General features: G+C 40.3%; 1 protein-coding gene across 1 annotated transcript; it reads right to left on the bottom strand.

The window, feature by feature from the left end:
- Positions 1-609: 609 nt before the first annotated feature.
- Uprt (uracil phosphoribosyltransferase homolog) lies at positions 610-26307 on the bottom strand. The gene is made up of 7 exons (XM_051141575.1): positions 25800-26307; positions 13492-13534; positions 9389-9458; positions 8280-8342; positions 5809-5970; positions 5040-5138; positions 610-856 (listed from the first exon to the last, which is right to left on the bottom strand). The coding sequence occupies exons 1-7, from the start codon at positions 26210-26212 to the stop codon at positions 750-752; spliced, it is 957 nt and encodes a 318-aa protein (XP_050997532.1). The 5' UTR covers positions 26213-26307; the 3' UTR covers positions 610-749.
- Between the last annotated feature and the right edge of the window lie 1195 nt (positions 26308-27502).

Raw genomic sequence — 27502 nt, 5'->3', positions numbered from 1 at the left:
AATTCCTTTGTAGAGAGCTTAGTTCACTCCTTATGTCAGCATCAGGCCTCTGTGCTTCGGTCTCTGTAGATTCATGTTACAGATTCGGTTACTGAAAAGGCCCTGCAGTTCTTCCCCTGTATGCCACTTTGGCAGGCACCTTCTCTCAATTCCCAGTTGGGGAAATGAGCCATAACGAAACACATCAGCTTAGGTGAAGACTTAAGTAGACATCCTGGGTCTGTCAATTAAGCAAGGACATAAATGGCGATATAAAATTCCAGGATATACTCCTGTTCTCTCTTCTACAAGGTACCTGCATATATAGTATGAGGAAGTACAGAGTATGGAGGGCGACCACAGCCACATACGGGAAACCACTCTAAAGCTAAAAGCCCAGTAAAGAAAATGGAAACTGGAGGGTGCCAAAGAACTAACTGTCCTTTGGGTTTTCTCCGCAGCTGCAAGCAACCTCCAAACCAAGAGGGTCACGAGTTTGACAGTTTCCACGCACTGAGCGACAGTTCTGTGACTTCCATTAGTATACGATTACAATTTTCATCTTTTCTAAGCACTATGGGTGCACATGTGAAGAAATGACCAAATCAAACAAATAAACTTCCAATACTTCCTGGTGCTACATCTACTTCCAATGTTAAAAGGCATTCCTAACACATTTTCTCCAGTATTTGTCCAATCAGTAAAAACAAATATAAAATGCATTTACAACCATAATATTATGTAAGGTATTTCATTTTTCCTTTAATGACTCAGTCTGTTCCAAAATACTTCTGTCCAAAATGCGTAGGCGCAACAGGATGAACTTCAGTAGTTAAAATTGTGATCTCTGGAAATTCTTGAATGATTGATTTGGCACCTTCAAGAAAGTCAAAAATAATTGTTATTATTGCAATATTTTTGGTAACAACCATAGTTAGAATCTGCAAATTTTATAATCACTGTCTCCAGACCTAATACTGACACAAAACAGGCAACAACTACCTTTAGATGCTGAGTTAGGTAACATTTAATCCCTTTATATAATATCTGGTATCTGAAAATCTTGGCTAATAGTTCAGACCATGTTCCTTCCCACTCAATAATATGGTCTTAAAAATCACATTATTCAGTTACACCAGTTTTGGCTAGAATCAAGTAATATAGCACTTCCTAAAAGGAAAATCACATGAAATAAAAGTTTTCCAGCTGCAATAACATGAAACAATCAGGAAGGCATCTTTGGTGTATCAAAGAATGCTAGCTGTTTAGTGATAAGGATTCTAGCTTTAGATGAAGGGGCCAATCAGGGAATTTGGGCTGGCTGGGACCCCAAACAAAAAAAACACCTTGAAAACAGCTATACAATGTGGAGTTTTCACTTTTAATGCCAAACAATGGTATACTGTCCTAATTGATACAATTACAAGAGAGATTATTTTTCTTTTGCCAAAAGTGGATAATTACTGGATTAACAATGTTTTCAATGTCACCAGTGCTACACACAATGAACAATCAAGCAAATCACCACTTGTCCCCACTAGTATTTAAATATAGGTACATCTAGGCTACAAAAGAACAAATTAATTCAATAGGCCACAGTTACTAAACAGCAGCCTACTGAGAATAGCCTTTCTCACACGCACCCTGGGGCTTCTCCAGGATGGCCTGGGATAGTTGGAAATGAGGGAACAGCCCAACTAGAGAAGCCATCTATTTCTCTTTCAACTAGGAAACAAATATCAATTCATTGAGGACTGCTTAGAAAATGTTAAAAAAAAAAAAGGCTTAAAAATGAATGCCATGGCTGAGAAACACTTAAAGAAATGCTCAACCTCCTTAGTCATCAAGGAAATGCAAATCAAAACAACTCTGAGATTCCATCTTACACCCATCAGAATGGCTAAGATCAAAAACTCAAGCGACACCACATGCTGGCGAGGATGTGGGGAGAGAGGAACACTCCTTCATTGCTGGTGGAAATGCAAACTAGTACAGCCACTTTGGAAATCTATCTGGTGCTATCTCAGAAAAATGGGAATAGGGCTATCTCAAGACCCAGCTATTCCACTCCTTGGAATATACCCAGAAGATGCTCCAGCACACAACAAGAAAATTTGCTCAACCATGTTCATAGCAGCCTTATTCATAATAGCCAGAACATGGAAACAGTCTAAGTGTCCCTCAGTAGAAGAGTGGATAAAGAAACTGTGGTACATATACACTATGGAATACTACTCAGCTATTAAAAACAAGGAATTCCCGAAATTTGTGGATAAATGGATTGAGCTAGAAATGATCATAATGAGTGAGTTAACCCAGAAGCAGAAAGAATCAAATGGTATATACTCACTTATATCTGCATACTAGCCCAAGGGGCATGTCCCATGAAAGCCTTCACTTACCAGGAAACTGGGACAGAGGGGAGGGCATCCTATTGGGACTCTAAATGAGAGACGCATGGGAGAATAGCAAAATAAAAGGATCCAGAGGGTCCTAGAAATCTACAAGTAGAACAATATGATAGGCAGATTTGGGCCCAGGGGTCCCGCTCAAACTAAGGCACCAGCCAAGGACAATACAGGAGGTAAACTTTAAACCCCTTCCCAGATCTAGCCAATGGTCAGAACATTCTCCACAGTTGAGTGGAGAGTGTGATATGACTTTCTCACGTACTCTGGTGCCTCACATTTGACCATGTCCCCTGGAGGGGGAGACCTGGTGGCACTCAGAGGAAGGACAGCTGGTAGCCACGAAGAGACTTGATACCCTATGAGAATATACAGGGGGAGGTAATCACCCTCAGGAACAGTCATAGGGGAGGGGAATAATGGGAAAATGGGGGGGGGGAGGAATGGGAGGATACAAGGGATGGGATAAACATTGAGATGTAACAAGAATAAATTAATAAAAAAAAAGAAAAAAAATGAATGCCATTTAGAATTATACCCTAAAATAACCATTATTACTACTGTGTGTGCACTTTGAAAGCAAAAGTCAAATAGCATTGTGTGTCTTCCTGGCCACTCCTGTGGAGGTCGAATTAATTCAGTTTTAGGATAAAGCCAAGTCTGCTTTTGGTAGTTAATGTTATAACTTATCTAGCTCATCTCTAAACATAGTAATGGCATTTCATAATGTTTTTTGTATTTGTATTAATTCTCTGAGAATTTCCTACAATCTATTTTGATCCATTATTCCTCTCTGCTCTCCATCCACCCAACTTCATGTGTGTTTGTGTTGTCTCTATTCCTCCCCCAACCCTCAAACCATCAAGCCCAGTCCCTTTCACCCAACTCTGTCACCCAACACCTCTTGTGTGTTGACTTACCAGAGGTCAAACCATTCAAAACAACTGACTCCTCTTTTTCCAGCAACTATCAAATGCCAGTAGCTCTTCAGCTAGTGGTAAGACACTGTCCATCTGCCCTTCCTCCATGCTGGTATTTTATCTGGCCTGAGCGTGCAAATCTCTTATGTAGATTGTGACAACCTTTATGTGTTCATATGTGGAACTGTTGTCTCTGGAAAATGCTGTTTCCTTGAAATCATCCACTATCTCTGGCTCTTAAGATCTTCCCACTTCCTCCACAAAGGTCCTTGAGACTTTAGAGAAGGGATGCATTTCACAGTATGAGATTCTTATTTATGCTGCTTTTTCACACTTGCCATCTATATTTTTATAACACTAAGTATTTCTCAAAAACAATATTTGCAAGGTATGTAATATATCCTCTGAATGGATATTACTTATATATCCATTTTCTTATCAGTAATCTATATAATTCCTTTGTTGTTGGTTTTGAGCCAGAATCTATCTGTAGAGTTAAGTTCTCTGTGTAGGGCAGGCTGGCCTTGAACTTGCAGTGATCCTCTTATCTCTGCCTCCCAAGTGCTGGAATTACAAGCATGTGCTTGTTATCATTCCAAACAACCATTATGTCTTATACTTGAATTATCTTTTATACTAAATAACTCTATAATGAAGACTCTAGAAACTAAATTCTCGCATGTCTCTATAATTATTTTCTTACCATGTATTCCTAATTGTCCTAGATTGTTTCCTAAGGAAGCCAAAGTCTTAATTTAGGTAATGTTTTGCAGGAAGTAAAGAATATATGACTTCCTCATATGTCCTTAAAGCAGATGTTTAACTTAAAAAAAATATGATCTTCACTTCTCATTCCAAAGATTACTTTAATAATAACATAAGTCCTTTGCTATTTGACAGCTGTTCTCAGTCTCAGGTGGGAAACCAATCAGCCATTTAGGGGTCCTAACCAAACTGGCCAATTAAGAAAACAACTGCAGTTTTTTTTCAATGAAGTAATTCATATTTCCCATTTGAATTTAAACATCAGAATGAGTAGATAGGTAAATCACTAGTTAAGAGTACTGGCTGCTCTACCAAAGGACCTGGGTTCAAATTCCAACAACCACAGGGCAGCTCACAGCCATCTGTAATTCCAGTTCCAGGGAATCCAACATCTTTTTTGGCCTCTGAGGGCATTAGGCATGTACATGGTACATAGACATATACATGTAGGTAAAACACCATACATATAAAATAAAACAACGAAATAAAAAGTAAACATCAGAATAGTGTAAAACAAGCCAGGCATGTTGATATATGCCTGTGGTCTCAGTTGCTTTGGAAGATGAGATCACCTGAGTCTAGGAGTTCAAGACCAGAGTGCTACACCTTCTCTCAAAAAAATGATTATTAGTATCATCACTAAGCTTAGAGATGACAGACACAAGTCATATATACCAAAACTAGATTTAAATTTAACATGGACATACAGCTATACTTTTCCTTGGTATGAGAAGCTAGAGAGATACACACCTACTCATCTCATGACTATCTGGAGCTCAAGTTATAATTGCAGTTTAAACTCGCCATGGGATGCCATTAATCTCAGCACTTAAGAGGCAGAGGCAGGCGGATCTCTCTGAGTTCAAGGCCAGCCTGGTCTACAAAGTGAGTCCAGGACAGCCAAGGCTACACAGAGAGACCCTGTCTTGAAAAACCAAACCAAAACAAAACAAAAAAATCAGCTCACCATGGGGAGTAGAGAAGAGACTGAGTAGAATAATAACACTGGGTTGAACTCCATGTTCTATAAGAACCTTTACAGCTTCAATTACAGTGTTTCCAGTGCCTAAAACAAAAAAGGCAGCCACACCCATTAACAATGTTAGCAACTCTACTGAAGTGTTCTTGAATTCGGAGCAATACAGTAATCTTAACATAAGACAGGACTAATAAAAGCTTCATTTGAAAGTGTTTGTTCTTTGTCAGTGTTATTCTTAATGAGCAGGTTATCAACTGTACAACCAGCTCTAAACTCATTTATTGCTTGAGACACCAAATTTCACACCACCACCACCACCACCACCACTGCTGCTGTTGCCCACCTCCCTGGGGGACCATGATATGAAAAAGTACAGGGATAAGAACAGAATATCAGGAAAAAATTTCCTGTAGAGAGGATAAACCCTTGAGAAACTCTCTGCCATGCTCATTAAGGTAGAAACAGAACGTGGCTAATATATTTTGTGTTCTATATATTCTGCCTCATTAGGTCCTCGGCTTCAGTGTGTTCATTTCAAGACAGATGTTCTGTGGTGCTAACAAAGTTTGACTAATGTATATTCCCCTATTATACAATAAAAATTTCCCAGTGAACTGCCCAGGGCAACTCTAAATCCAACAGAGAAAACACATTTAGAAATGTTTTTTTGCCTTTTATATAAGAGTGTGTAGGAGGCAGGCACCAACTTGAATTTAAACTGTAACAAAAAATTACAAACGCAACTCAAGCCACTCACTGAGAATTGGATACATCAGAAGGACTTTTCTGCGGTAAATGTCTGGGGGGAACTTGGCATAATAAACTTTGGCCCTTTGTGTCTCCTCATCACTCTGAATCAGGATCTTCCCAATCCGTATGGACCGACAGCAGTCTCTTAGACCTTGTTCCATTGCCTCACCTTGAAGAAGGAAATGAAAAGAAATCAGGGACAACAGGGTTGGGGCAGATAGAGTGCAAATCCAAGATCAGGCCAAGGCAGAGGTTTTCATGGTTCCTATTACAAAAAGAACACTATCGAGACAGAAGCATTCCTCTTTCTCTTCTACTCTGTTCATATTTTATTCTTAGTAGGAACTCAATGAAAGCCGATGAATGGCTGGCCAATGAAAGCACAATACGCTAGGCTTATTGTTTGCTTATCGGCTATTGAGCTGTCATGCTTCTATGATTATGGAAATAAAGGCTTGACTGGGTTATTCCTTGAGCTTCTTCAGCATCGGAGATACGTTTCCTTTTATTATTATTATTATTTTTTAAAGAAGATCTTAAGCCACCTAAATTTGTCACTTTTGTCTGGGAAAAATACAACAGATTCACGAAAGAGTGGGGGCTGCTGGCCAAAAGCGTTCCCTTTAGATAAATGTGGCACCAGGATTCATCACTTAATTGGACAATAACTTCACTTACAAAAGTTTGGCTGCAAATAGTGAAAGAGTAGTATATGTTCTCTGTTTTCTATGAGCCAACCTGATCCCCCATCCCATTGGTTTCTAACTACAAGCTACATTTTTGTACGTGACCATGTCTGTGAGGTATGTAGACATGTTTGGACGTGTATGCGCACACATATGTATGCAGGTGCATGTGCTGTGGGCATGCCTGTGGAAGCTCAAGGTTGACTTCAAAAGTCTTCTTCAATCACTCCGTCTTTTTATTTGAGCCAAGATCCCCCAGGTTGAGCCCAGGGCTTTCTTCTGTGACTAATCTGGCTAGCCACTTTGCTCCAGAGATCCCCTGCCTGTGCCTTTTGAATACTGGAACTAGGCAGGCTGCCACACTTACTTCAACTGCATGCCTTACACTTGTGTGGCAGGTGATTTAATCACTGAGACATCTCCCCAGCCCTCAAACACAGGCCTATTTCTGAGTCTGAATTCCTTTGAAGAAGGATTTTCCAAAAGTAAATCGTGCTCATTCAGTCTTCAATATTTTACATTACTTTGAAAATCTATCAATACTGGTATTACTTAAATTAACTTTTCAGTTAAGTTTAAGAGGAAACTTTAGAGCATTAGTGTAAGCATGCAGCCAGTTTCTTCTAAAAAGTTATACCAAAAAAACAACACGTGGCTTTTAAGAATAAAAACTAAGTCAATGCTGTGGATAGAGTTTTATGGTAATAGTGTGTATATGACATACCCATGTTGTATACAAGATTCTGGATTCAAAATAAACCAGAGTACCAAAACCCAAAACATCAAAAGAAAAAAGCAAAGAAACCAACAAACAACACCCTCCTCACATTAGCCTTTATCTCTCTGAATCATCCAGTAGACAGCAGAGGTGCAAGGACCAAGCTGGTGCTCTCGATGAAGGAGCTAAGAAACCACACCCATGTGTTCAACAACACTATCCTGAGAATGCTGTCATTCCTTATGAACTATCTTCCTATCAAATCAGAGCTGAAAGTTCCTTTTGTAATTGAGGTGTTCAATTGTTCAGAAACACCACTAGAGCTAGAGAAAAAGGAATGTTTATCTGTTTTCAGAATCCATTGGTTTCCAATGCAAACTAGTGGGCTTCTAGCTCTCATACAAACGAACAAAAAAATCAGTTTGCTGAGGAGGAAACAGTCCTGTGTAACAGGTACATGGTCTTATCACAGGCATGCCACTTTGCTGCACAAAGGTTGGTATTTAGGATAATCAGCTGGACTCAAAGCAGAAATACAAAATGTATAAAACCAGCCAGTGGAACTATCTAGAGCTAATGACAGATGCTTTTGCCTACATAGTCACATATTCATAGACTATCAAATTTTAAATATTAAATAAGTCTTCAGTCCAGCTTTTGACAGTTTCCTGCAACATAGATTAAAACCAGAGAACATATTTTCTCCAGCCAGGTACCTAAATGTTCTTCAGAAAGAATGTAATTTATGCCACATTCCTTCGGTCTGCAAACCATTCTCCCCAAGACAACAGTATCCTCTCCTCCCTTCCTGCTATCCTCCCACCTCCTTTGAGTCTTTTAAAACGCTGGCTTGCTTGTGGGAGCAGACCACTAGGGAAGATGCCTGCAATTACAATTAGCCAACTTAGCAGCACAAAGGCCATGACTCCAAGGCACCATGAGGCTAGGCAACACAGGTGGCGAGATTTAAGCAAAGGCAGGTTGCAATTATGACAAGCCAGCTGCCTCTCTCCCGGGAAACAGCAACCGTTTCCATGCATGCAAAAAAACAAAATCATACACATCCAAACCTACCGCTTCTCATTATGCTGACCCCACAATTTCCTTTCTCAAATTTCACTCCTTCATACTTGTGCCCTGTTGGGAAATAAAATGAAAAAATAGATGCTTTATCATTGGAGCAATGTGAATATTCTATAAGGTGCTCATGGATTAAAGCAGATGAGTCCAAAACAACCCTTGTCAGGACACATTGTATAACACCTCGGGTTTCCTGTGTAAGTAATGAGTCAGGATTTTTCATAGTTATTTTCTAATTCCTTAGAAGAAAGCTCTAAGAATAATTGGGAGAGGAGGATTTCATCAAGTGGGAATAGGACTTATTATAGCACAATATTCACATACACGTCCTTCAAATTGAATTCAAAGGAGAATCACTGCAGTCCATGAATACTAGATACCCCATCAATTCACACCAGGTCCCACTGAGAGCCACAGCAGAAAGCCTCCTCATTCCAGCCCTTCTTATGAGCCTCTGTTTTGCCTAAAAAGCAGAAGAGGCTGAAATAGTTATCAGGCTACTCAAAACTTGGTCTCATTCTGCGTTGTGTCAATTATGATGCAACAAGGTCAGCCCTTTGAACAGAAGAGTTTTCCATCATTTGTAGAAAAAAAAAAAACCAAACCAAATCAGAAATTAACATCTCTGGGAGGGGGTTGTATGCTATTTTTATTAGAACGAAGTACCTTCTTCAAATCTTATCATGTTTAGTTTTCTTTTTCTTTTTCACATCTCATCTTCTTTCTAACCGGGAGTTTCTATGCCAAACCAGTCTCCTGCATTTGTTAGCACCAGCAGCTTCCCCACAGAGGTGAAGATAAGCTGCCAGCAATTCTTAACTCTGATCCCCATGGGCTGCCATCAGGAGCAACACCTGCATGCTGAAGAGTGGGTAATAACCTTTAACTTGAATTGACAAGCAAGCCATTAACAAAAAGTCACCTACATGGATTTCTTTACAAAGTCTCTTAGTTTTAAAAGATGCTTTTTTTAAAAATCAGCTATACATAAACTCCTCATTTTTCACACTGATTTTACCCAGAATGCTGGCCTTCCATTTTCCTCCCCTGACTCTAACTCAGAATTTTTATGAGGAAAAATTGAGCATATAAGCCCTGGTTACCTGTTGGAGTGGTCACCATGCATTCTTTATATGGCAGCTGATTCAGTCCCTCTTCTACAACAAGTCTGATCTAAAAAAATCAAAGAAATAATGCATTGAGGGTTTGCAGAGAATCCTATCTGTTAGCCTTAGGACCTAAGGGCTTAGCTTATGGAAGAGGTGGGGGCGGGGGGGGGGAGTCCTGTGGAGAAATGTCTTGAGTGGATGTAACAACTGTCAATAAAGTGCTGTTTAGCCAATCAGCTGGGTAGAAGGACAGGAAGTAGAAGGCGGAACTTCCTTGAGAGGGAGCAGATCCGGGAGTTGATAGTTAAGAGTGACATTTGCAGGGGAGAAGCACCCCAAGGACTATCAGATTGGCAAGTACTTGGGATATATGTTGGTTATAAGGATTAGAGTACTTTATTGTTGATTAGCAGCAGTTTAGATTCTGCCCAGCGTAGGGCTTGCAGCTTTGAATTACGTTTCAGTCTCTTTGAGTCAGTTATTAGCTTCCTAGGCCGAACAGACACATTTTATTGTAACAGGGGCTCTAACAAGTATCAATTGCAGGGACAGATCTAAATGCCAGGTTGCTTGTTGCCAAGTATCCAACCAACATTTGGCACATGGCTGTCACCAAAGGGTCCCACTGATTCAGTAAAGAACATGAGAGGTACAAAATTTCACCAAGAGTTGTGCCAAAACCACACTGGTTGTAATAAAGTTGTGGGTCACTGTGGGAAGTGTCCACCTGGACTTTCTCTGCCTTGCTTAGTATCTTTGAGATCTTGAAATTTAAAAATGAATTAATTGAAAAATTATTTTGGATTCATTCACTCTGTATGAAAAAATGAATAAGTAGAGGGGTTGAAGCAATTTAGTAGGTGTGAAGGAGGATCCAGTAGAATACCTTGGGATTTCTCAGTGAAAGAAAAGTACTATGAAGGCCAATTAGATGAGAGAGAACCAGGTAGAAGCATGGAACCAAATCCCAAATGTTGCAATAGGGCTTTTGCATGTATCCACAATGCTATGTGCGGTCGTGTGCACACACACATACATGCACACACAAGTAAATAAATATTTTTTAAAAATTTAAAGCTAAGCCTTTTGAGTAATTACAAATATGTGGTATAGACGAAAGAATCACTCAAAACTACTGGAGACGGCCTCTCATGGGGAGCCACCAGAGCCCACTACAGTAAAGGCAGTGCTGAGCCTGTAGTACACATTCTCTCCAATCAATACTCCATTAATGATTGGGAATCAGGAACAGCAGGGCAAGGTACGATGCTTCATTCTCTGTTATCACAACACATCAGCCTGCTGCCATTAAAAGGATCAATCGGAAATGGCCCATCACTCTGTCTGCCTGCAGTATCAGAGAATGGGCCCAGAAACCTTTTGAATGGTGTATGTAATGGTGGATGTAAGAGCACACTCAAAGACTCGCCACCACCTTCCTTGGTTATTTCTGTTTATTTAAGTGACAATTACAGGGAAGAATTTTTTTCTTTGAACAGCCTGTGTCTCAAAAGAGCCTTGTTTCCTTTCCCACCCTCTGAAACCCTAGGACAGAAGTGATCATGTCTGTAAGAGCCAGAGGTTGAAGAGGACTGCTGTGAAATATTGTTTTCTGGACATGGCAGGGCTGTTGTGCACTCATGGCTGTTATTACAGTCATGAGTTCACAGAAGCCGTGTTTGTTTGCACAAGACAGGGACAAGATCAAGCCAATCACCCCTAATTGAGAAGTTATTGGCAGTCAATTGGCTTTCTGAAGGAAGGAGAGCCTATTTTCATTAGAGGTGTGGCCCCTGAAAGGTTGGCCATACCCCAGTGGATGGCGTCACACCCAGGTATATAAATGAGACTCAGTAGGCTATGAAAACAAAAGATAAGAAGTTGGGTGGCAGAGTCTGAGGAGTTGGAGGGAGATATATAATCAAAATACACTGTATACATATATAAATTTTTCAAACAAAAAATAAAAAGAATGTAAACCCAGGTGTGGAGATTAGCATGTCTAAGCTAGAGGACAGCATAAAACTAGAAGCTGTCCCAGAAGGAATGCTTGAACCCAGAACTTTGAGACCCTTCTGGAAAAAGAGATTGTCTCCAAAAGGGAAAAAAAGCCAGGTGTGGTGGTGCATGCCTTTAATCCCAACACTCGGGAGGCAGAGGCAGATGGATCTCTGTGAGTTTGAAGCCAGCCTGGTCTACAATGCTAGTCCAAGGACAGCTAGGGCTACACAGAGAAACCCTGCCTCAAAAAGACAAAAGAAAAATAAAAAGAAAAGAAAGAAAGAGGGCACAGTGGAAACAAAAGATGAACATTTACACCAGTGAAGAGAAACTCCTATAAACGCCTATTCTCAGCCACTAAGGTAGAAGTTTGTAACTCCTCAAAAATGTTTGGGGGGGGGGGGCTTGATATTTGTTTCGTTGGTTTGTTGGTTGGCTTTGCTGAAAACATAAAAGAAGGCTGAATTGGTGGTAAGTACATGTCTTGTAAACATAAAGATCTAGGTTCAGTCTCTAGAACCCATATAAAAAAGACAAGTAGTAGCATATGCTTTATAGCCCTAGTGACGCGAGAGTTTCTGGAGGGCTTGATGACCAGCCAGCCTAGCCTAACTGGCGAGCTCCAGATCCCAGTGTGAGACCTTATCTGAAGAAGAAAAAAAAGATTAGGTAGATGGCTCCTGAGAAGCAAGCAAGACTGCTCTCTGGCCTCCACACCCAAGGCTGACCTCTGGTTTCTACATGCAAGCACCTCCACAAATACACACACACACACACACACACACACACACACACAGAGAGAGAGAGAGAGAGAGAGAGAGAGAGAGAGAGAGAGAGAGAGAGAGACAGACAGACAGACAGACAGACAGACAGACAGACAGACAGAGACAGAGACAGAGAAGCAGGCCCCAGGAATGTCAATCATATTTCACCTGCTCTTACCAACAGGTTCTTACTGTCCATGAAAGCCAAAATAAGTTGAAATCAAAGTGGGCCTCTTGACCAAGAATAATTAAAGGCAAAAGCAGCAGAGGAGTTGTCTACAGTATTTTAGAATACATGCTCCAGGGAAAGTCAAAATGAAAAGCTTGCTGCCTTTTTCTCACATTTTCTTTTCTGTTTTCTATGACCTAATAAGCTACATTTCTCACTTAAACTAAGTTAAAGTGTTAAGATTGTAAATTCAGCCAGGTGTGGTGGTGCACGCCCATAATTCCAGCACTTGGGAGGCAGAGACACAGGTGGATCCCTGTTAGTTCAAGGCCAGCCTGGTCTACAAAGTGAGTTCCAGGACAGCCAAGGCTACACAGAGAAACCCAGCCTTGAAAAGCCAAAAACCAAAAACCAAAACCAAACCAACCAAACAAACAAAAAAAACCTGTAAATTCCCTAAGAGCAATGGCCATATCTATATTCCTGTTTCATCTCCTCCCTCCCAAAATAGTCTAGTGCAGAACCTAATATGTGCCCAGTGTTTATTTTCATTAATGAAGAGTATTAGTCATAGCAACTATCAATTTCATTCCAAGAATGGAGCATACTTAGGTATCAACACAAGAATGAAAAGCTATAGCAAAGCAATCTGGCCTTAGATCATCTGAGATGACACTGATTATATAAAGATTGGGTTTGCTCAGGACTTAATAGGATGCCCTTGAAGAAGGGGTAGGCAGTCCAACTTAGAATTTAATATTGTGACTGTACCACAGGGCAGAAGCAAAACAAATACAAGTCATATTGTGAACCACAAAAAAATTACACTACTTCTTGTACATTAGCTGATACCACAAGGGTAAATGCTAGGTCTCAAAACATATTTAGTTTTCTTCTAATTTTATGAGTTTCGGAGAACCAGACTGCCAAGATCCATCTCAGAATGACAAGCGATGGATTCATAGGTAATGCTTTGGAGTAAACGGGAGTGAGGCAGTGCTTTAAGGCTATAGTAGAAAGAAGCATAGCAAGATGATGGTTACTAAGTGCAGTCTCTCTCAACCCCAGAGTGCTCTACAACAACAACAACAAAAAAACCCTGGCCTACTGGGAGTATATCAGTATGTATAACAATGAAATAAAAACGGAAAACCTTCACCTACCAAACGATCCGCAGAAAACATGAAGTCTCCTCTACTGGCTGTCCTAAAAAAAAAAGTACAAGGTTTAGTCTAAACTACAACTGCAAGGTAAAATATAACTTATTACACATAGTAACACTGATATTAAACCTGAAATGCTTATGTGTACAGACTATTACCGAGGCAATATATTTTTACTAAGATACAGACATCAAAATGAGATGACTTCATAACTATTATTGGAAATGCTTATGTGATTACTTGATGCCAACATTCGAGATAGCAACTGAAAAGATCAAGCAGTTGCCACTGAGCTGTCAGAGAACAAAGATCCCCTGGAAGATGACAGCAAGGCTACAAGCTCAAATTGAGAAGAAACTTCATAGCTTTCCCACCCTCTTCCCTTTAGTTCACCTTTAGGCACACAAAAGAGGCAAGTAATCCATCTACTTTGTCTCTAGTCCCTTTTGCAACTATAAGAGGTAAAATAAGTCCCCTGCTTTTGTCACTGCTTTTAAGAATGTGTAGCTTAATTTCTAAGCTCTCTTTCCCAAATGATTTATAATTTGTTCCTTTTGATTCCCTAGATTTTTCTGTCATTTTCTTATACATTTCCTTCTGACTAATACCATTCTATTGTGAGGTACTCAAAAAATAACAATGCAATCTCGCACGTACCCACAAGCTGTTAACCAGCCTCCCAAATGTTAAGAGACTGATGCTTTTCTATATGTAAAATTCTAATATTATTCCTCTCCCTTCATTCATATAAGTTAAACATTTTGATAGAATGGATTAGTTCCCAGCTTATGTACTTAAAGTTCCCTACCTGCCATCCAAAATATACTAACATATTCCTCATCACAGCATCAAAAAGGCAAATGCAAGTGCCCATTAGCTCAGCAGATCATTCATCACATTTTTCCATGTGCACACACTTTTTCAAACATAGGAAAGCAATAAAATATATGAGACACAAATAACATTGCATTTCTTAGAGTGATCACAGCTCTATCATATTGTAGATGCTAACTCCATAAACTATGGGCATAATTAAGCAATAGCAAGAATATGGGTTTGTAGTCTTTATATATTCTATTCTCTAGACCCAAAAAATTCTAAACACACACACACACACACACACACACACACACACACACAAACACACACACACACACCTATATACATAGAGAAGCCATTTAAAACAGGTTTTTTTACATGGACTACTGTTTTCTTTTTCCTTTTAATTTTATTAATTTATTCAGATTATAACTCAACTGTTATCCCATCACTTGTATCCTCCCATTCCTCCCTCCCTCCCTCTTTCCCCCTATCCCCCTCCCCTAGGTCTAAGACCGAGGGGGACCTCCTCCCCCACTGTATGGTCATAGGCTACCAAGTCTCATTTTGGTAGCCTGCTTATTCTTTCTTTGAGTGCCACCAGGCCTCCCCACCAAGGGAAGGTGGTCAAATATGGAGTACTGTTTTCAAAAGACACCACTCACCATTAAAACACACCTGTCAAGGAAGTAAGAAGCAGAGAACTATACTTTAAAAAAAATGCTGCTGTTGCTGCTAGACCTATGAAAACTTGTCTCACGAGCCAAAATACACCTTTTCAAAAGGGAAGAAAACTTTGAACTATATCTGTGCACCATGTACATATCTAATGCCCATGGGTGCTAGAAGGGGGCATCTGATGCCCTGGATTTAGAATTACAGGTTGCTGTGAACCGCCATGTGAATGCTAGGATCAGAGCCAGGTCCTCTGCAAGAAGAGCAAGTACTCTTAACCACTGAGCCATCTCCTGAGCCATCAAGTTTGAAGTTTTCTTAAAGTAATATCCTATGCTATATTTTGGCAACATGTTATTTTTTTTTTAACACTTCTCAACAGTTTACACATAAAGTTATTACACAGAGTAGTAGTATCAGGCAAAGGGATCAGAGATAGCACCATCTGTTATTTTAACATCTTTCTGATGCTCTCTCCCCCCAAATCAGCTTTAGCTTGTAACCTTTGCATAATAGGCACTTTACCTACATTCTACAAAAGGTATATACTGAGAATCTAGTAGGAAATGTCTTCTCTTGACAATTATTTGACCTATGATAAAATCACCCACTGTTCCAAGTTACTCCACTATAAACAGTAATTACTATCTTGGTTTCTGTTATTTTAGATAAACTTCAACTCATACTTTTTACTTTAAATCACTTTAAAAATAAAAGTAAATCTACAATACAATAAGATGATTACAATCTAAAAAATATTCTACAGTGGCCTTCAACATCGTGTTGAAATTCTTTTTTTTTTTTTTTTTTTTTTTTTTTTTGGTTTTGTTTTGTTTTTTTTTTTTTTTTAAGACAGGGTCTCTCTGTGTTAGCCCTGGCTGTCCTGGACTCACTTTGTAGACCAGGCTGGCCTTGAACTTACACCGATCCACCTGCCTCTGCCTTCCAAGTATATCGAATTTCTTAACTCTGCTGAAAACAATTTCATAAAAACAGAATCTCTTTATCATATAGATCAAGCTGCTTGAATTCTCTGAATTCTTCCTTTAAGCCCAATACTGGTATGAATCATCTATTTAAAAATATATTTTAATGGAAACTAGACTCCAGGTATTATTCACTCTATACATTGTGTTTCAAATCATAATTCTTCAATTTGTTCCAAAACCATTTTAAAAATGTTACCTACACAGAGAAACCCTGTCTCAAAAAATCTTGTCCCACAGAAACAAAGCTTTGTAAAATACCAACTATCTCCTAATAACAGGCTAAAATAATACAATGCAAAACTACCATAAGGCAAAATCACACAGATACACATCCCTAGAATATTCTCTCTCTCTTTTTAAATCCAGGTTCTATATTCCCCTAGCTGTCTTGGAACTTCCTATGTAGAACAGGCTGGCAACAAACTCACAGAGATCTCCCTGCCTCTGCCTTTAAGTGCTGGAATTAAGAGTGTGTACCACCACACCCAACTCCTAGAATATTCTAAAATATAAATAACCAAACATCAGATATTTAAATAAATATGAATATCCAGGCAATCAGAAGCCAAAGCATGGAACTGTAATTAATATGAAACTGAGATATTTTAAATTATACAAACTCCAAACAGTCCAACAATGGAGACATAACTACATGTAAGAATATTTACTTGTCTAGACATTGTCCCCTTAAATACATGTGCCATATATGGTAGCAACATGATGAAAAACAAAGGCAGTCATTTTAAAATGGAATTTTTATATGGAAACATGATTCATATCAGAAACCAAATCTTCATTTTAACATGGAATATCTAAACGTGAATTTTCCCTATTTGTTAAGTAAGACAGTCTAGCTAGCACTTTAAACACTTTAGAAAGCCTGTAATCCCAGCACTAAGAAGGCTGAAACAGGAAGCCTGAAATTTGAGTTCATCCTAAACTACACAGTACATTGGAGATAAGACTGTACTACATAAGAAAATCCTATCTCAAAAAGAAAATCTGGCTGCCAGCTGTCTCACTTACTGTTTTGTTGCAATGAAGAGTCACCACAAAGAAGGCAATTTCTAAACGAGAGCGTTTCACTGGAAGTTTGCTTATCATTTCAGAGGGTGACTCTACAGCCATCAAAGCTGGGCGCATGGGGGCAAGCACACAAGCATGGTGCTGGAGCAGGAGCTGAGAGCTTCCTCCTGATCCACAAGGAGCAGGCAGAGAGGGAGGGGGATACTGGGCCTGACGTGGACTTTTGAAAGATTAAATCCCACCCCCAGTGACGAACTTCCTCCAACAAGGCTGCACCATCACCAACACCTCACCTACTAATCCTTTCTAAACAGTATACAACTGGGAAGCAAACATTCAAGTCCTTAAACATAGGCAGCCCATCCTCACTTTGGCCACCACGCTAGGTGTAGTGACACATGCCTGTAAGTCTAACTACTTGGAAGATTAAGGCAGGAGGATGTTGTGTAGAAGTTTCCTCTGCAAATCTTCCATCTTGTTAAGACACGGGATATGAAAGGTATGGTGAAATAACAGTATGTTATTAAGGGAAACTAAAAATTCCATCCTGCAGGGAGGATGGTTAAGTTTAAAATTAAACAAACAACTCAGTAGCTTCAGGAATGCCTGAAATTGACCTGCTAAATTAGCCCCTCCCAGGCGGGTGTGGTAGTGTATGCCTTTAATCCTTCCACTCGGGAGGCAGAGGCAGGTGGATTTCCAGCCTGGTCTACAAAGCCAGTCCAGGACCGTCAAGGCTACACGGAGCTCTGTCTTGAAAAACAAAACAAAACAAAATTAGCCCCTTCCTTCCCAGGCATATATAAACTATAAGGACTGCTAAGACTCAGGCTCACACCAGCTGGGCTGCATAGAGGAGGCTCAGACAAATCTAACTACTGGAAAGGACACTCCTCAACCTACTGAACTGTCTGTAAACTAGGCAGTAGGTTCCCAGCTTTTGTGAGCTATCACCCAAGCTGGGGTAGGCTGTGGTGACGCAGCTGCCTTCGAGTCATCTCTGCTCCTGTAAGTAACACCAATAAAACATGTAGTTTGCTTTGGTGTGTCATTCGTTCCCTATCTGGAGCTAGTAGCTGTTTGTTCACCCAGAAATAGTGTCACATAATCGAGGATCAGTTAAACTCAGGAGTTTCAGGCCACTCAAGGCTACATAGCAAGACCCTATCCCAAAATAAAATACAAATGACAGATCAATAAAATGCTCTTTCTGAAGAGACAGATGATTGGATAATACAGCTTGTAAAGAGTAATCCATTAAGGTTACCACATGCAACACACCCTTTCCTGGGTGTGGTGGTGCAGACTGGTGATACCAGCACTCAGGAGGATGATAAGGCTTGTAGATCACAAAGTTCAAAGACAGCCTGGCATCCCTAACAAGCTCAAGGCCAGCCTGGGATACATAGCAAGGCTACACTTTGGGAGAAAAAAGCAATTGCAAGCAAACTCCTGAGTCATAGCAAGACTACATTTGGGGGGGGGGGGAAGCAATTGCAGGCAAACTCCTGAGTCATAACTTAAAACAATTTAACTAAAATCAAATCCTAGGCACAGAGAATTAGATGTAATTTCAACAGTTTAAATAATCACTCTTCTTCCTGGAAGATTATGCACATGGACTGTTTGTGACATTTGGAGAAGGCAAATAGGGATGAGCATTCAGCAAATAAAAATACAGGCTGTACAATTAAATTTGAATTTCAGAAATCCCATGCAATATTTAAGTTAGGCGTTTATTTTTTTTTTAAAGGTGTTCATTGTTCACTTGAATTCAAATTTAATTGGGCCTCCTGTGTTTTACCTGGTAAGAATAGGAATAATTTCATGGACTTTCAAAGTAAGAATATTACAACCAAGAGCGTGAGTAGTCAGATTTAATACTTTTGTTTGTTAACCCAGTGGATGGCAGGGAAGTGAAACACACAAGCAGTTCTGGAAGGTTCAAACAAAAGGAAGGTTTCATCGCAAGCTGTGGCTTAGTAAGCACTCTCAAAGGGTAAGTTCCACTTCTCTATTACATGACCATTAAAATCAAGAATAGCCCCAAGGCTTGCTGGAGCATGCAGATGGCTTACAATTGATCTTATTCTTCCTGTCACCTTCAAAAAACAAACCCCTAACAACATACTTAGAACAAATCTAACTCAATTGGATTTTTTAATAGCTTTTACAACCTACTAGGTACAAGTCAGCATAGTCAGTTTGTTAGTACCTTCTTAATAAGCTCATAAAATAGAGTGGCATTCCTTGTTCACCTGCATCCCCAAGCAGAGTTCAAATAAATGCCAAAAAGCAGGCAGAAAAACAAGAGTTATCATTTTCACCTGCTAGCGTCCAGTGAAACCTGTGAGACAGGACTAGGATAGCCCCAACAAGCACTGTAAAAAGAGATTTGTGTGCTTAAAGATGGGACTTCCTTCCTATTGCACTACAGCCAGTTAGAAAATTCAAATGAGAAATGTACAAAAGCAAAAAACAGATCCCTGCTTTAAACAATATGTAAATTATATTTTCCCTATGGTGAGCATTTTGGTTCCATATAAATTGAAATGACGATTCCTCTAATCTCAGGGTGATGCTAGGACAAGCTCTTTAAGCTACCTCTTTCTGTCTTGTGAATAGATCCCTGGCTTACTCTATACTGGGAGTCTGAAGCCAGGCCTCTCACACCAAACAGGGAGTCTGAGCATTCTCCCAGAGGCAGTGGTCTCACTTGAGCCCTGAAAATAATCATTTGTGGTGTTTGGAATGCTGCAAACAAGTTCCACCCAAGATTGCACAAACAACCTCTAAAGATGAGACCTGGAACTGGAAAAAAAAAAAAAAAAAAGACTTCACTATCAGTTCTAATGCACAGCGGTGGTTAAGAACATTACATTACTTAGATGACTCACATCACATCCGGCAACACTCATACTAGGGTTGTACAGGCCTTTCATCCATCCTGAGGTTAAGTGTCTCCTCTCTGTAAGACTGAGACCTCTACAGAGATCTCTAGTCTATTTCTGGAGTCCTTACTAAGAGACAGTCTGCTGTCGATGTAAATGCATAGGAATTTATTGAGCCGACGCGACGGCTCTGTCCCGCTCTTTCAAGCTGCAGACACCAAGAAACAGAGTCATGGGTCTTTTATAGGTTTTAGACAAAAGAATGAGTTTTACAGTATGTGATTGGTTGGCATTTGGGGCAGAAAAGCTGTAAGCAGTGAGTTACAAGCCTTGGCGTTTTGTGGTTGCGTAATGGATGGAGGGACAAGTTGACCTATGGAGAAGATTGGTTGAAGCAGTCACAGGGGGCGTTAGGAACTTTCTTAGTTGGGAGGGGTAAGTACACTTCTGGGAAAGTGGAAATTTTAAACACAAGCTGTAACACAAACTTGCTGTCCTTGAGTCAAGCTGGACACTCAGCACAGGCGGGCTGTCCTTGGGACAAACTGGACTCCTTAAGCAGATAAGATTTACAGACTTTGTCCTTAATGGGAGTCTTTAAGGGTGGACTGGGAAGGCCAGCTTTTACATTTTCCTAGACTTTGGCCTTAATGGAGGTCCTTAAGGAGGCGGGTTCCTTCATTTCCAGATGACTCAAAACTAGTCACAAGGCTGAATGAAGGTAGTAGTTCTTTGGTGTCATTTTATGGACTGAAAAACTCTTATGATAATTGCTCAGTTTCCATCCAAACAGCCTACAGAAGACATGCCAAAGCCTCTCCTAGGACAAGTACATAGACAGAATATACTCAAACTGCACACAGTACAGCTTTATTCTAATATTTCAGGAGACAAATCTGCCCCCCCCCCACATACATACACAAAATTGGGGCCTGGAGAATTATTTTTAAAATTCACTTCATTGCCGTACACATGAAGTCATAAGCTATGGTCAAGGGGGAAATACATTACACTCAGATTCTACTGGATTTATTATTCAGGAAGAGAATGATGTATAGTTTAATCCATTTCAACCGCAACAAGAAAGAATCCACAAGAAAATGAAGGAGTCATTTCTTTCTCGTCATTTGCCAGTGACCCATGTATGTGTAGCTGAGAAAATTATCCATTCCATTTGGTGTTTAGATTACCACACTCTCAAAGAGAGAAAAATCATTTCCTTGAAATTCAATAATACAGCCAACATAATACGTTTCAAATATTGTATACTTCAAAAAATAAAGTCATTTTAAATCAGTACAATGTTCTCAATCTTGCTTGTTTTATAGATATACAACTTGCAGTCCTGTTGAATCACCCCATTTCACCATGCTAGAGTCAATTCATAAAGCAATCCCTTTACTAGATAGATTCTAAAAACCAGGAACAATAAATGAAACAACATGTACTGCAAAGGCTTCTATTATCAGACACCTCCATTATATATATAAACAGAGAAAAGCATATTCCTCAAAGAGGACAGGCTATGACACCCAGTTGCCCCTTCCATACCTAGACCTACATGAATATAGCTCTGCTTACAACAGACACTGTCAGCTCCCAGAGTACCTGAACCGGCCCTTATTTGCATAAAGGCAAGACAATTTAAAAAGAAAGAAGAAAATGCATCTGTTAACAGATTATGCATATTAACAAAAACAAAACACTGAGAAACAGTGTCTCCAGCCTGAATAAGCACCACCTCACTAGGAGAAATTATAGGAGGTCTTTCTGTACTATGTCAAAGCTGGATACAAATTATGGAGGCTCTCTCAGGACTTTGGTTTATTTGTGTTGAGAGAAGGTCTTGCTAGGTAGTTCTGGCTGGCTTGTTCCTCCCTGATCACCACAGACTAACCTCAAATTGCCAGCAAGCTTTCTCACCTAGCCTCCTGAATGCTGGAATTAGCAGCATGAGCCACGAGATCTGGCTTTGCTATTGATTTTCAAATTAAGAATTTTAATTCTCTATACAAGCAGATCCCTTAAACTGTTTCAGTAAAAAGCATACATAATTTCCAACGTGAAGAACTTAAATGCTAGCCCAGTGTGGAGGTGCATGCCTGTAATCCCAGCACTCCGAAGGCAGAGGTAAACTGATCTCTGTGAGGTTAAAGCCAGCACAGTCTACAAAGTGAGTCCAGGACAGCCACGGCTACACAGAGAAACCCTGTCTCGAAAAATAAACAAGCAAACAAAAAGATTTAAGTGCTGTAAATATACAAAGCACTTCACAATGTATAACAGTGTTCATGGATAGAATCTTGTTTTAGCCTCTCAGGAAGATGTTCCATAAGGCTGTATCAACATCTTCATTTTATAAACGATAAAGCAAGAAAACAGAGATGTTAAACATGTTATCTAACATTCCCTCACGAGATTCTACTGTCTCCTCTTTCAAACTCAAAAGAAAAATTGCAAAGGATTCTACTTAGTCTCAGGTTGCTATATAATCCAAGCTTTTCTGAATAATCAAATATAATAAAGAATATACAGACTCCATCCTATATAATAAAAAACATACAGACTCTATCCTATATAAATGCTGAATGCCATAGTCTCTCCACTCTCTCCAAGCTCTGTATTAATGGTTAACCTTTCCATAACGACCCTTTATGAAGTCTAATGAAAACTGAAGAGCCTCATCCAGGTGCAAAGGCATATAAGCAATGTTCACAGCAGCCTTATTCATAATAACTAAAGAGTAGAAACTACCCAAATGTTCATTAGCCCTTGCATGTATAATCAAACCGCAACATATCTATACAATGAAGTACCATTCAGCCACAAAAAAGAATGAACCCTGAAAACACCATATGCAAAAGAAACTAGCCATATAAGCATAGTATAATATATGACTCCTTTCCTTTGAGCTATCCAAAACAGCAACACTCATATGTGAAGTCCTGAAAAATTAATCTCAGTGAATTTGACCATAAAATAGATTTTACTACTGGCTAGGGAGAAGAGGGGAAGAAAACGAGGTAGGAGGTTGACCAGGAGTGCAACTTCGAGTTAGATAGGAGCAAGAAGCTTTGTTGTACGATGCATAGTATGGTAACTCCTCGTAATAATGTACTGCACATTTCAAAAAGTGAGAATAAAGGACTTAGAAAGCGTTTATCGTCAGTGCTTGGAGAAAGAAACCTATTTAATCTGATTTAATCATGCAATACGCCATTGATGTGCAAAGTGTTTGTTTTTCCACTCATTAAATAAAGCTAAGGGCTAGGGAAATGGCTTAGTTAGGGAAGTGCTTGGACACAGGCATAAGGGCTTTTATTCAGATCCCCAGAACCCATGTAAAAGGCTGGGTTGATGTACACCTTTAATCCCAGCATTGGGGAGACAGAGATGGGAGGGCACTTGGAGCTTGCTGGCCAACCAGTCTTGTTGAATCGGTGAGCTCTAGGTTCAGTAGAGACCCTGTCTCAAAATAGAGGGTGCATAGTGATAGTGGGAGATACTAGATGTCTCCCTCTCTCTACACTCCATACATATTTGTACATACATGCATCCCTACACCCACACAAACACGGGCACACACACATACACCACACATGCACAAAGAAAAAGGATGCCCAGAATAGGCAAACTGGTAGAGATATCAAGAAAACTAAATGCTGCCTAGGGCTTGAAGGAATGTCAGGAAAATTTGGATCAGCTACCAGTAAGATCTCTTGTTGAGGGGATGACTATATTCTAAAACGTAATGTGGTGGGTGGCGATACATAGCCATGAACACGCAGAAAATCATGAAGTTACATGCTTTAAAATGCTTAAGCTGTACTGTATATGAATTGTGTCTCAACAAACATGCTCTTTTATTTGCAGTGTTTAGAATAAAATCCAAGGCCTAATGTTTGTAATGCAAGAGTTCTACCAGTGAGTTGTATTCTAGTCCTTCAATGAAGATATTATTTTTAAAACAACCATTACAATGGACAATTAAAAGTTACCAGAAATTTCCTAAGCCCCAAAACCTCATCTACACATGCAATGGGGTCCAAGAACCAAAGTTAATTCCAAGAATCATCAAATTGTCTTATTTCACAGATGTTTTAGCCTGTGCCTCATCTTTTTTAAGACCTCTATGCCATAGATCACATGAATCACGTGACCATAGGTTTTTGGTTTTGTTTTGGTTTTTTGAGACAGGGTCTCTCTGTGTAGCCTTGGCTGTCCTGGACTCACTTTGTAGACCAGGCTGTCCTTGCACTCACAGTGATCCGCCTGCCTCTGCCTCTCGAGTGCTGGGATTAATTAAAGGCATGCACCAACACCACCCTGCAATGACCATAGTTTTTAATACTTATTCTTTATAAATGAATAGTGCAGTTTCATAAATACAATTTTAAGAGGGTCCAAGCACTCAAGTATTCAGGAAGCTGAGGCAAAAGGATCAACTATTTCAAGCCAGACTGATCTGTATAGTCAAACTCTATCTTCACAAAAGGTAGAAACAATCTTAAATGTTTGAGCATCTATTACTGGCAAGGAATGTTTGTAATTCAAAACTGTAAAATAGATTTCTGTCATAAAGCATAATAAACCGAACAAGCAATGTAAGACCCGTGCACAAGCAGTAATATTTGAAATAGAAGGCAAATCTTCTGTTTAAAAAGGTCAGGGAAAATCAGCCAGGAAGAATTGTTTTAGCCTTGAAAAACAGGATCTGACCTTTCATTAAAAAGGCATATAGGGAATTCTAAATAAAAGCAGAGACAGGGTGTCTTAGAATAGTTCCTAGGAACCAAAAGAGGCGAAACATCCCCAACTTTGGTAGGTTCTAATAAGCCGATGAAGCCTATTTAGGTGACAGTCTTCAAATCAAGGCTGCTATGTTAAAAGGACAGCTATGGATGTATGCATTTAAAACACTCAGGACAACTGCAGTAAGCAAACACAGGAGCCTATAAGAGGATGAAGAAAAAGTTGCTAAAATCTGATTTATGTTAGGGAATATTTTAAATGGCAAGGCATGCCGGGAAGATAGTGGTCTTACATGCTGTAGCTACTCATTTAAAGCTGTCAGTGGGAGCTTGGTGTGGTCTCATGTCCTGTAGTTCCACCTAGTTGGCAGGGTGACTTGTGCTTTGGAGTTTGAGGCCAGAGTTTGGGCAGCAGCTTAGGGAAACCTTGTCTCAAAAAAGAAAAGAAAAAAGAATAAAAGAAGGAAGGATGGCCACTGTATTTCACTGTGGTGCATATTTTTTTCCGAGAAAACTCATATCCCGGAATATTTTAACATGAAGTTCTTGCTACACTCATTTGTGGGATTAGGAGGGTCCAACGTGTTCTTAGGCTGCCTTGCTGTTAACTACGTTCTGTAAGTTTTCAATAAGATAACCTTGACAAGAGTGAAGGATAAGCTTTCTGACAACCAGGTAAACCTGAACTCCCAAACAGTAAACAAAATGGCACACTGCAGGAGCAAATGCTGTGAGTCAGAGGGCAGGCGAGCCTGTGGAGCACAACATCGGTTCCCTTGAAATGGATTTTTCGGTAAGCCTGGGCTGTCGGGTGGTAATAACCATAGGCAGTAACCATTTCGGGGTTATACATTTACCACGTGTCAGGAAGTAAGCAGATGGCATAAGGATGTGTACCTGCCTGGCATAGTTAAGGTCTGGTAACGTTTAAGAGAGACAAAGAGGTCGGAAGAGGCTGAAGGCTACCTAAAAGATTTTCTTCCTAACTACAGGAACTGAGAGATAACTAGGGAAGAGTCTTACTGATTCCCTTGCGCACACTCCAAAGAAAGAGGCCTGCCTCTAATCCCCAAAGACCAGTTTGCCAAATCCAAACACAGGCTTTTTACTTTCACCTCAGCCCCTCCACTCCCTTCCCCCTTCCGCTCTGGGCTTACTTGTCCCGGATGATTGTCTGCAGCTCCCGGATCTGATCATTCATAGGAAGCAGCTTAAGCTGTGCCCCAATCTGTCGGGAGAGTTCACAGTCCCCTAGGAGGGACTCACCAACTGGGGCGTCGTAGTTGCCACACTCCCTACTGTCAGAGTGGTTCTCCGAGTTAAGATTAGTGCTGCTGCAGGCCTGAGAGTCCCGCTCCGAGAGCACGCAGGCCTGAGAGTCCCGCTCCGAGAGCCCGTTAGAATGGGAGTGCCCAGGGAGGAGAGTCAGCTTAGCCATAGCAGCATTATTTCCCTCTGCATGATCCAGTATCGGGTCGTCTGCTAACAGATGGTCGGGACTTGGGCTAGTAGAGTTTACTTGCCGGTTGTGACAGGGCATGGAGTCCGGATGCTGTAACTCCGTGGCCATACAAAGGGCACGGGGCTAACCCCGCTGCTATCAAACCCTAAGGATAAAGGGATAAAAGGGCAGGAAGAAAGGGATGCCGGCGTACTTCCTTGGGGGCCCCCGCCTCCTCTAAGTCTCTAACCCCGGCTACCCTCTCACCCTTAGGTCTCCCTGGTTCTTTTGCATGCTTTGTCCCATACCCGCCCACACCAGACGAACTGGCTGCCAGCTTAGACATCTTATTGGCCAGTCTCGCTGCCAGTCTGCAGCACGCTAGCTTGTTAACTCTTTTGCGTCTTCCCTGACTGGTGGATTCTGACACGTAGACTGGCAGATTCCTGGTTGCTGCGGGAGTCCTTGAGAAACCCCTAGACTTCTTACAATCAGAACTTGGGTACAGCCAAGAGAAGGTATGGGTTGATTATACACGCAAGACACGTGTTTTCAGACTTTCTGACTTGGCAAAGAAAATGGATTTAAGGAGTTAGTTGCATCTTCAAGCTAACGGTTTATCTGTGTAACAGGGAAGTAAGAAGAGCCTGGCCTTTCCACACACTAGTCTACAAGCTCCAGTTTCATAAGTGTGCTTCATCACTAAATTTTTTTCTTACTAGCATTGGTTGGGCCCTGCATTGCACACGTTACCAATGGGGATTTTGGTGTCATTTTCATTATACTGTCACTTTGTTCTTTCAAACATTTCTTGGAAGGATGCCTTTTTAAAATGTTATAGGTACTCAGCATAAAGAGATGAATTAGAACGCCTAGGAGACAAAATATTTTGAAGATATTGAAAGATCAATTCTCAAGTTCATATGGAGAAATAAAAAACCCAGAATAGCAAAAACAATCCTATACAACAAAAGATCCTCCAGAGGAATCTCCATACCTGATCTCAAGCTGTACTACAGAGCAACAGTAATTAAAACAGCATGGTACTGGCAAAGCAATAGACTGGTGGATCAATGGAATCGAATTGAAGACCCAGAGATGAATCCACACACATTTGCTCACTTGATTTTTGACAAAGAAGCCAAATCTATTCAATGGAAAAAGGATAGCATCTTCAACAAATGGTGCTGGTCTAACTGGATGTCTACATGTAGAAAAATGCAATTAGACCCTTATTTGTCACCATGCACAAAACTCAAGTCCAAGTGGATTAAAGACCTCAACTTAAAACCAGAGACATTAATTCAGTTAGAGGAAAGAGTGGGGAAGAGCCTGGGACACATAGGCACAGGAAACAACTTCCTGAACAGTACACCAACAGCCCAGGCCTTAATGTCAACAATTAATAAATGGGACCTC

The sequence above is a fragment of the Acomys russatus genome, chromosome X, assembly GCF_903995435.1.
Source record: "Acomys russatus chromosome X, mAcoRus1.1, whole genome shotgun sequence".
Taxonomy (NCBI): domain Eukaryota; kingdom Metazoa; phylum Chordata; class Mammalia; order Rodentia; family Muridae; genus Acomys; species Acomys russatus.
Note: the sequence above shows the minus strand (reverse complement) of the source record. Positions and strands in the feature narration are given on the sequence as shown.

Excerpts from the sequence above, each read along its gene's own strand:
- Uprt (XM_051141575.1), bottom strand. The coding sequence starts at position 26,212 with ATGGCCACGGAGTTACAGCATCCGGACTCCATGCCCTGTCACAACCGG. Across the intron at positions 9,459-13,491 it reads TGTTTTCTGCGGATCGTTTG|ATCAGACTTGTTGTAGAAGA; the intron begins GTAGGTGAAGGT and ends TGATTTTTTTAG. Across the intron at positions 857-5,039 it reads TCTCTTCTCTACTCCCCATG|GTGCCAAATCAATCATTCAA; the intron begins GTGAGCTGATTT and ends ACTTTCTTGAAG.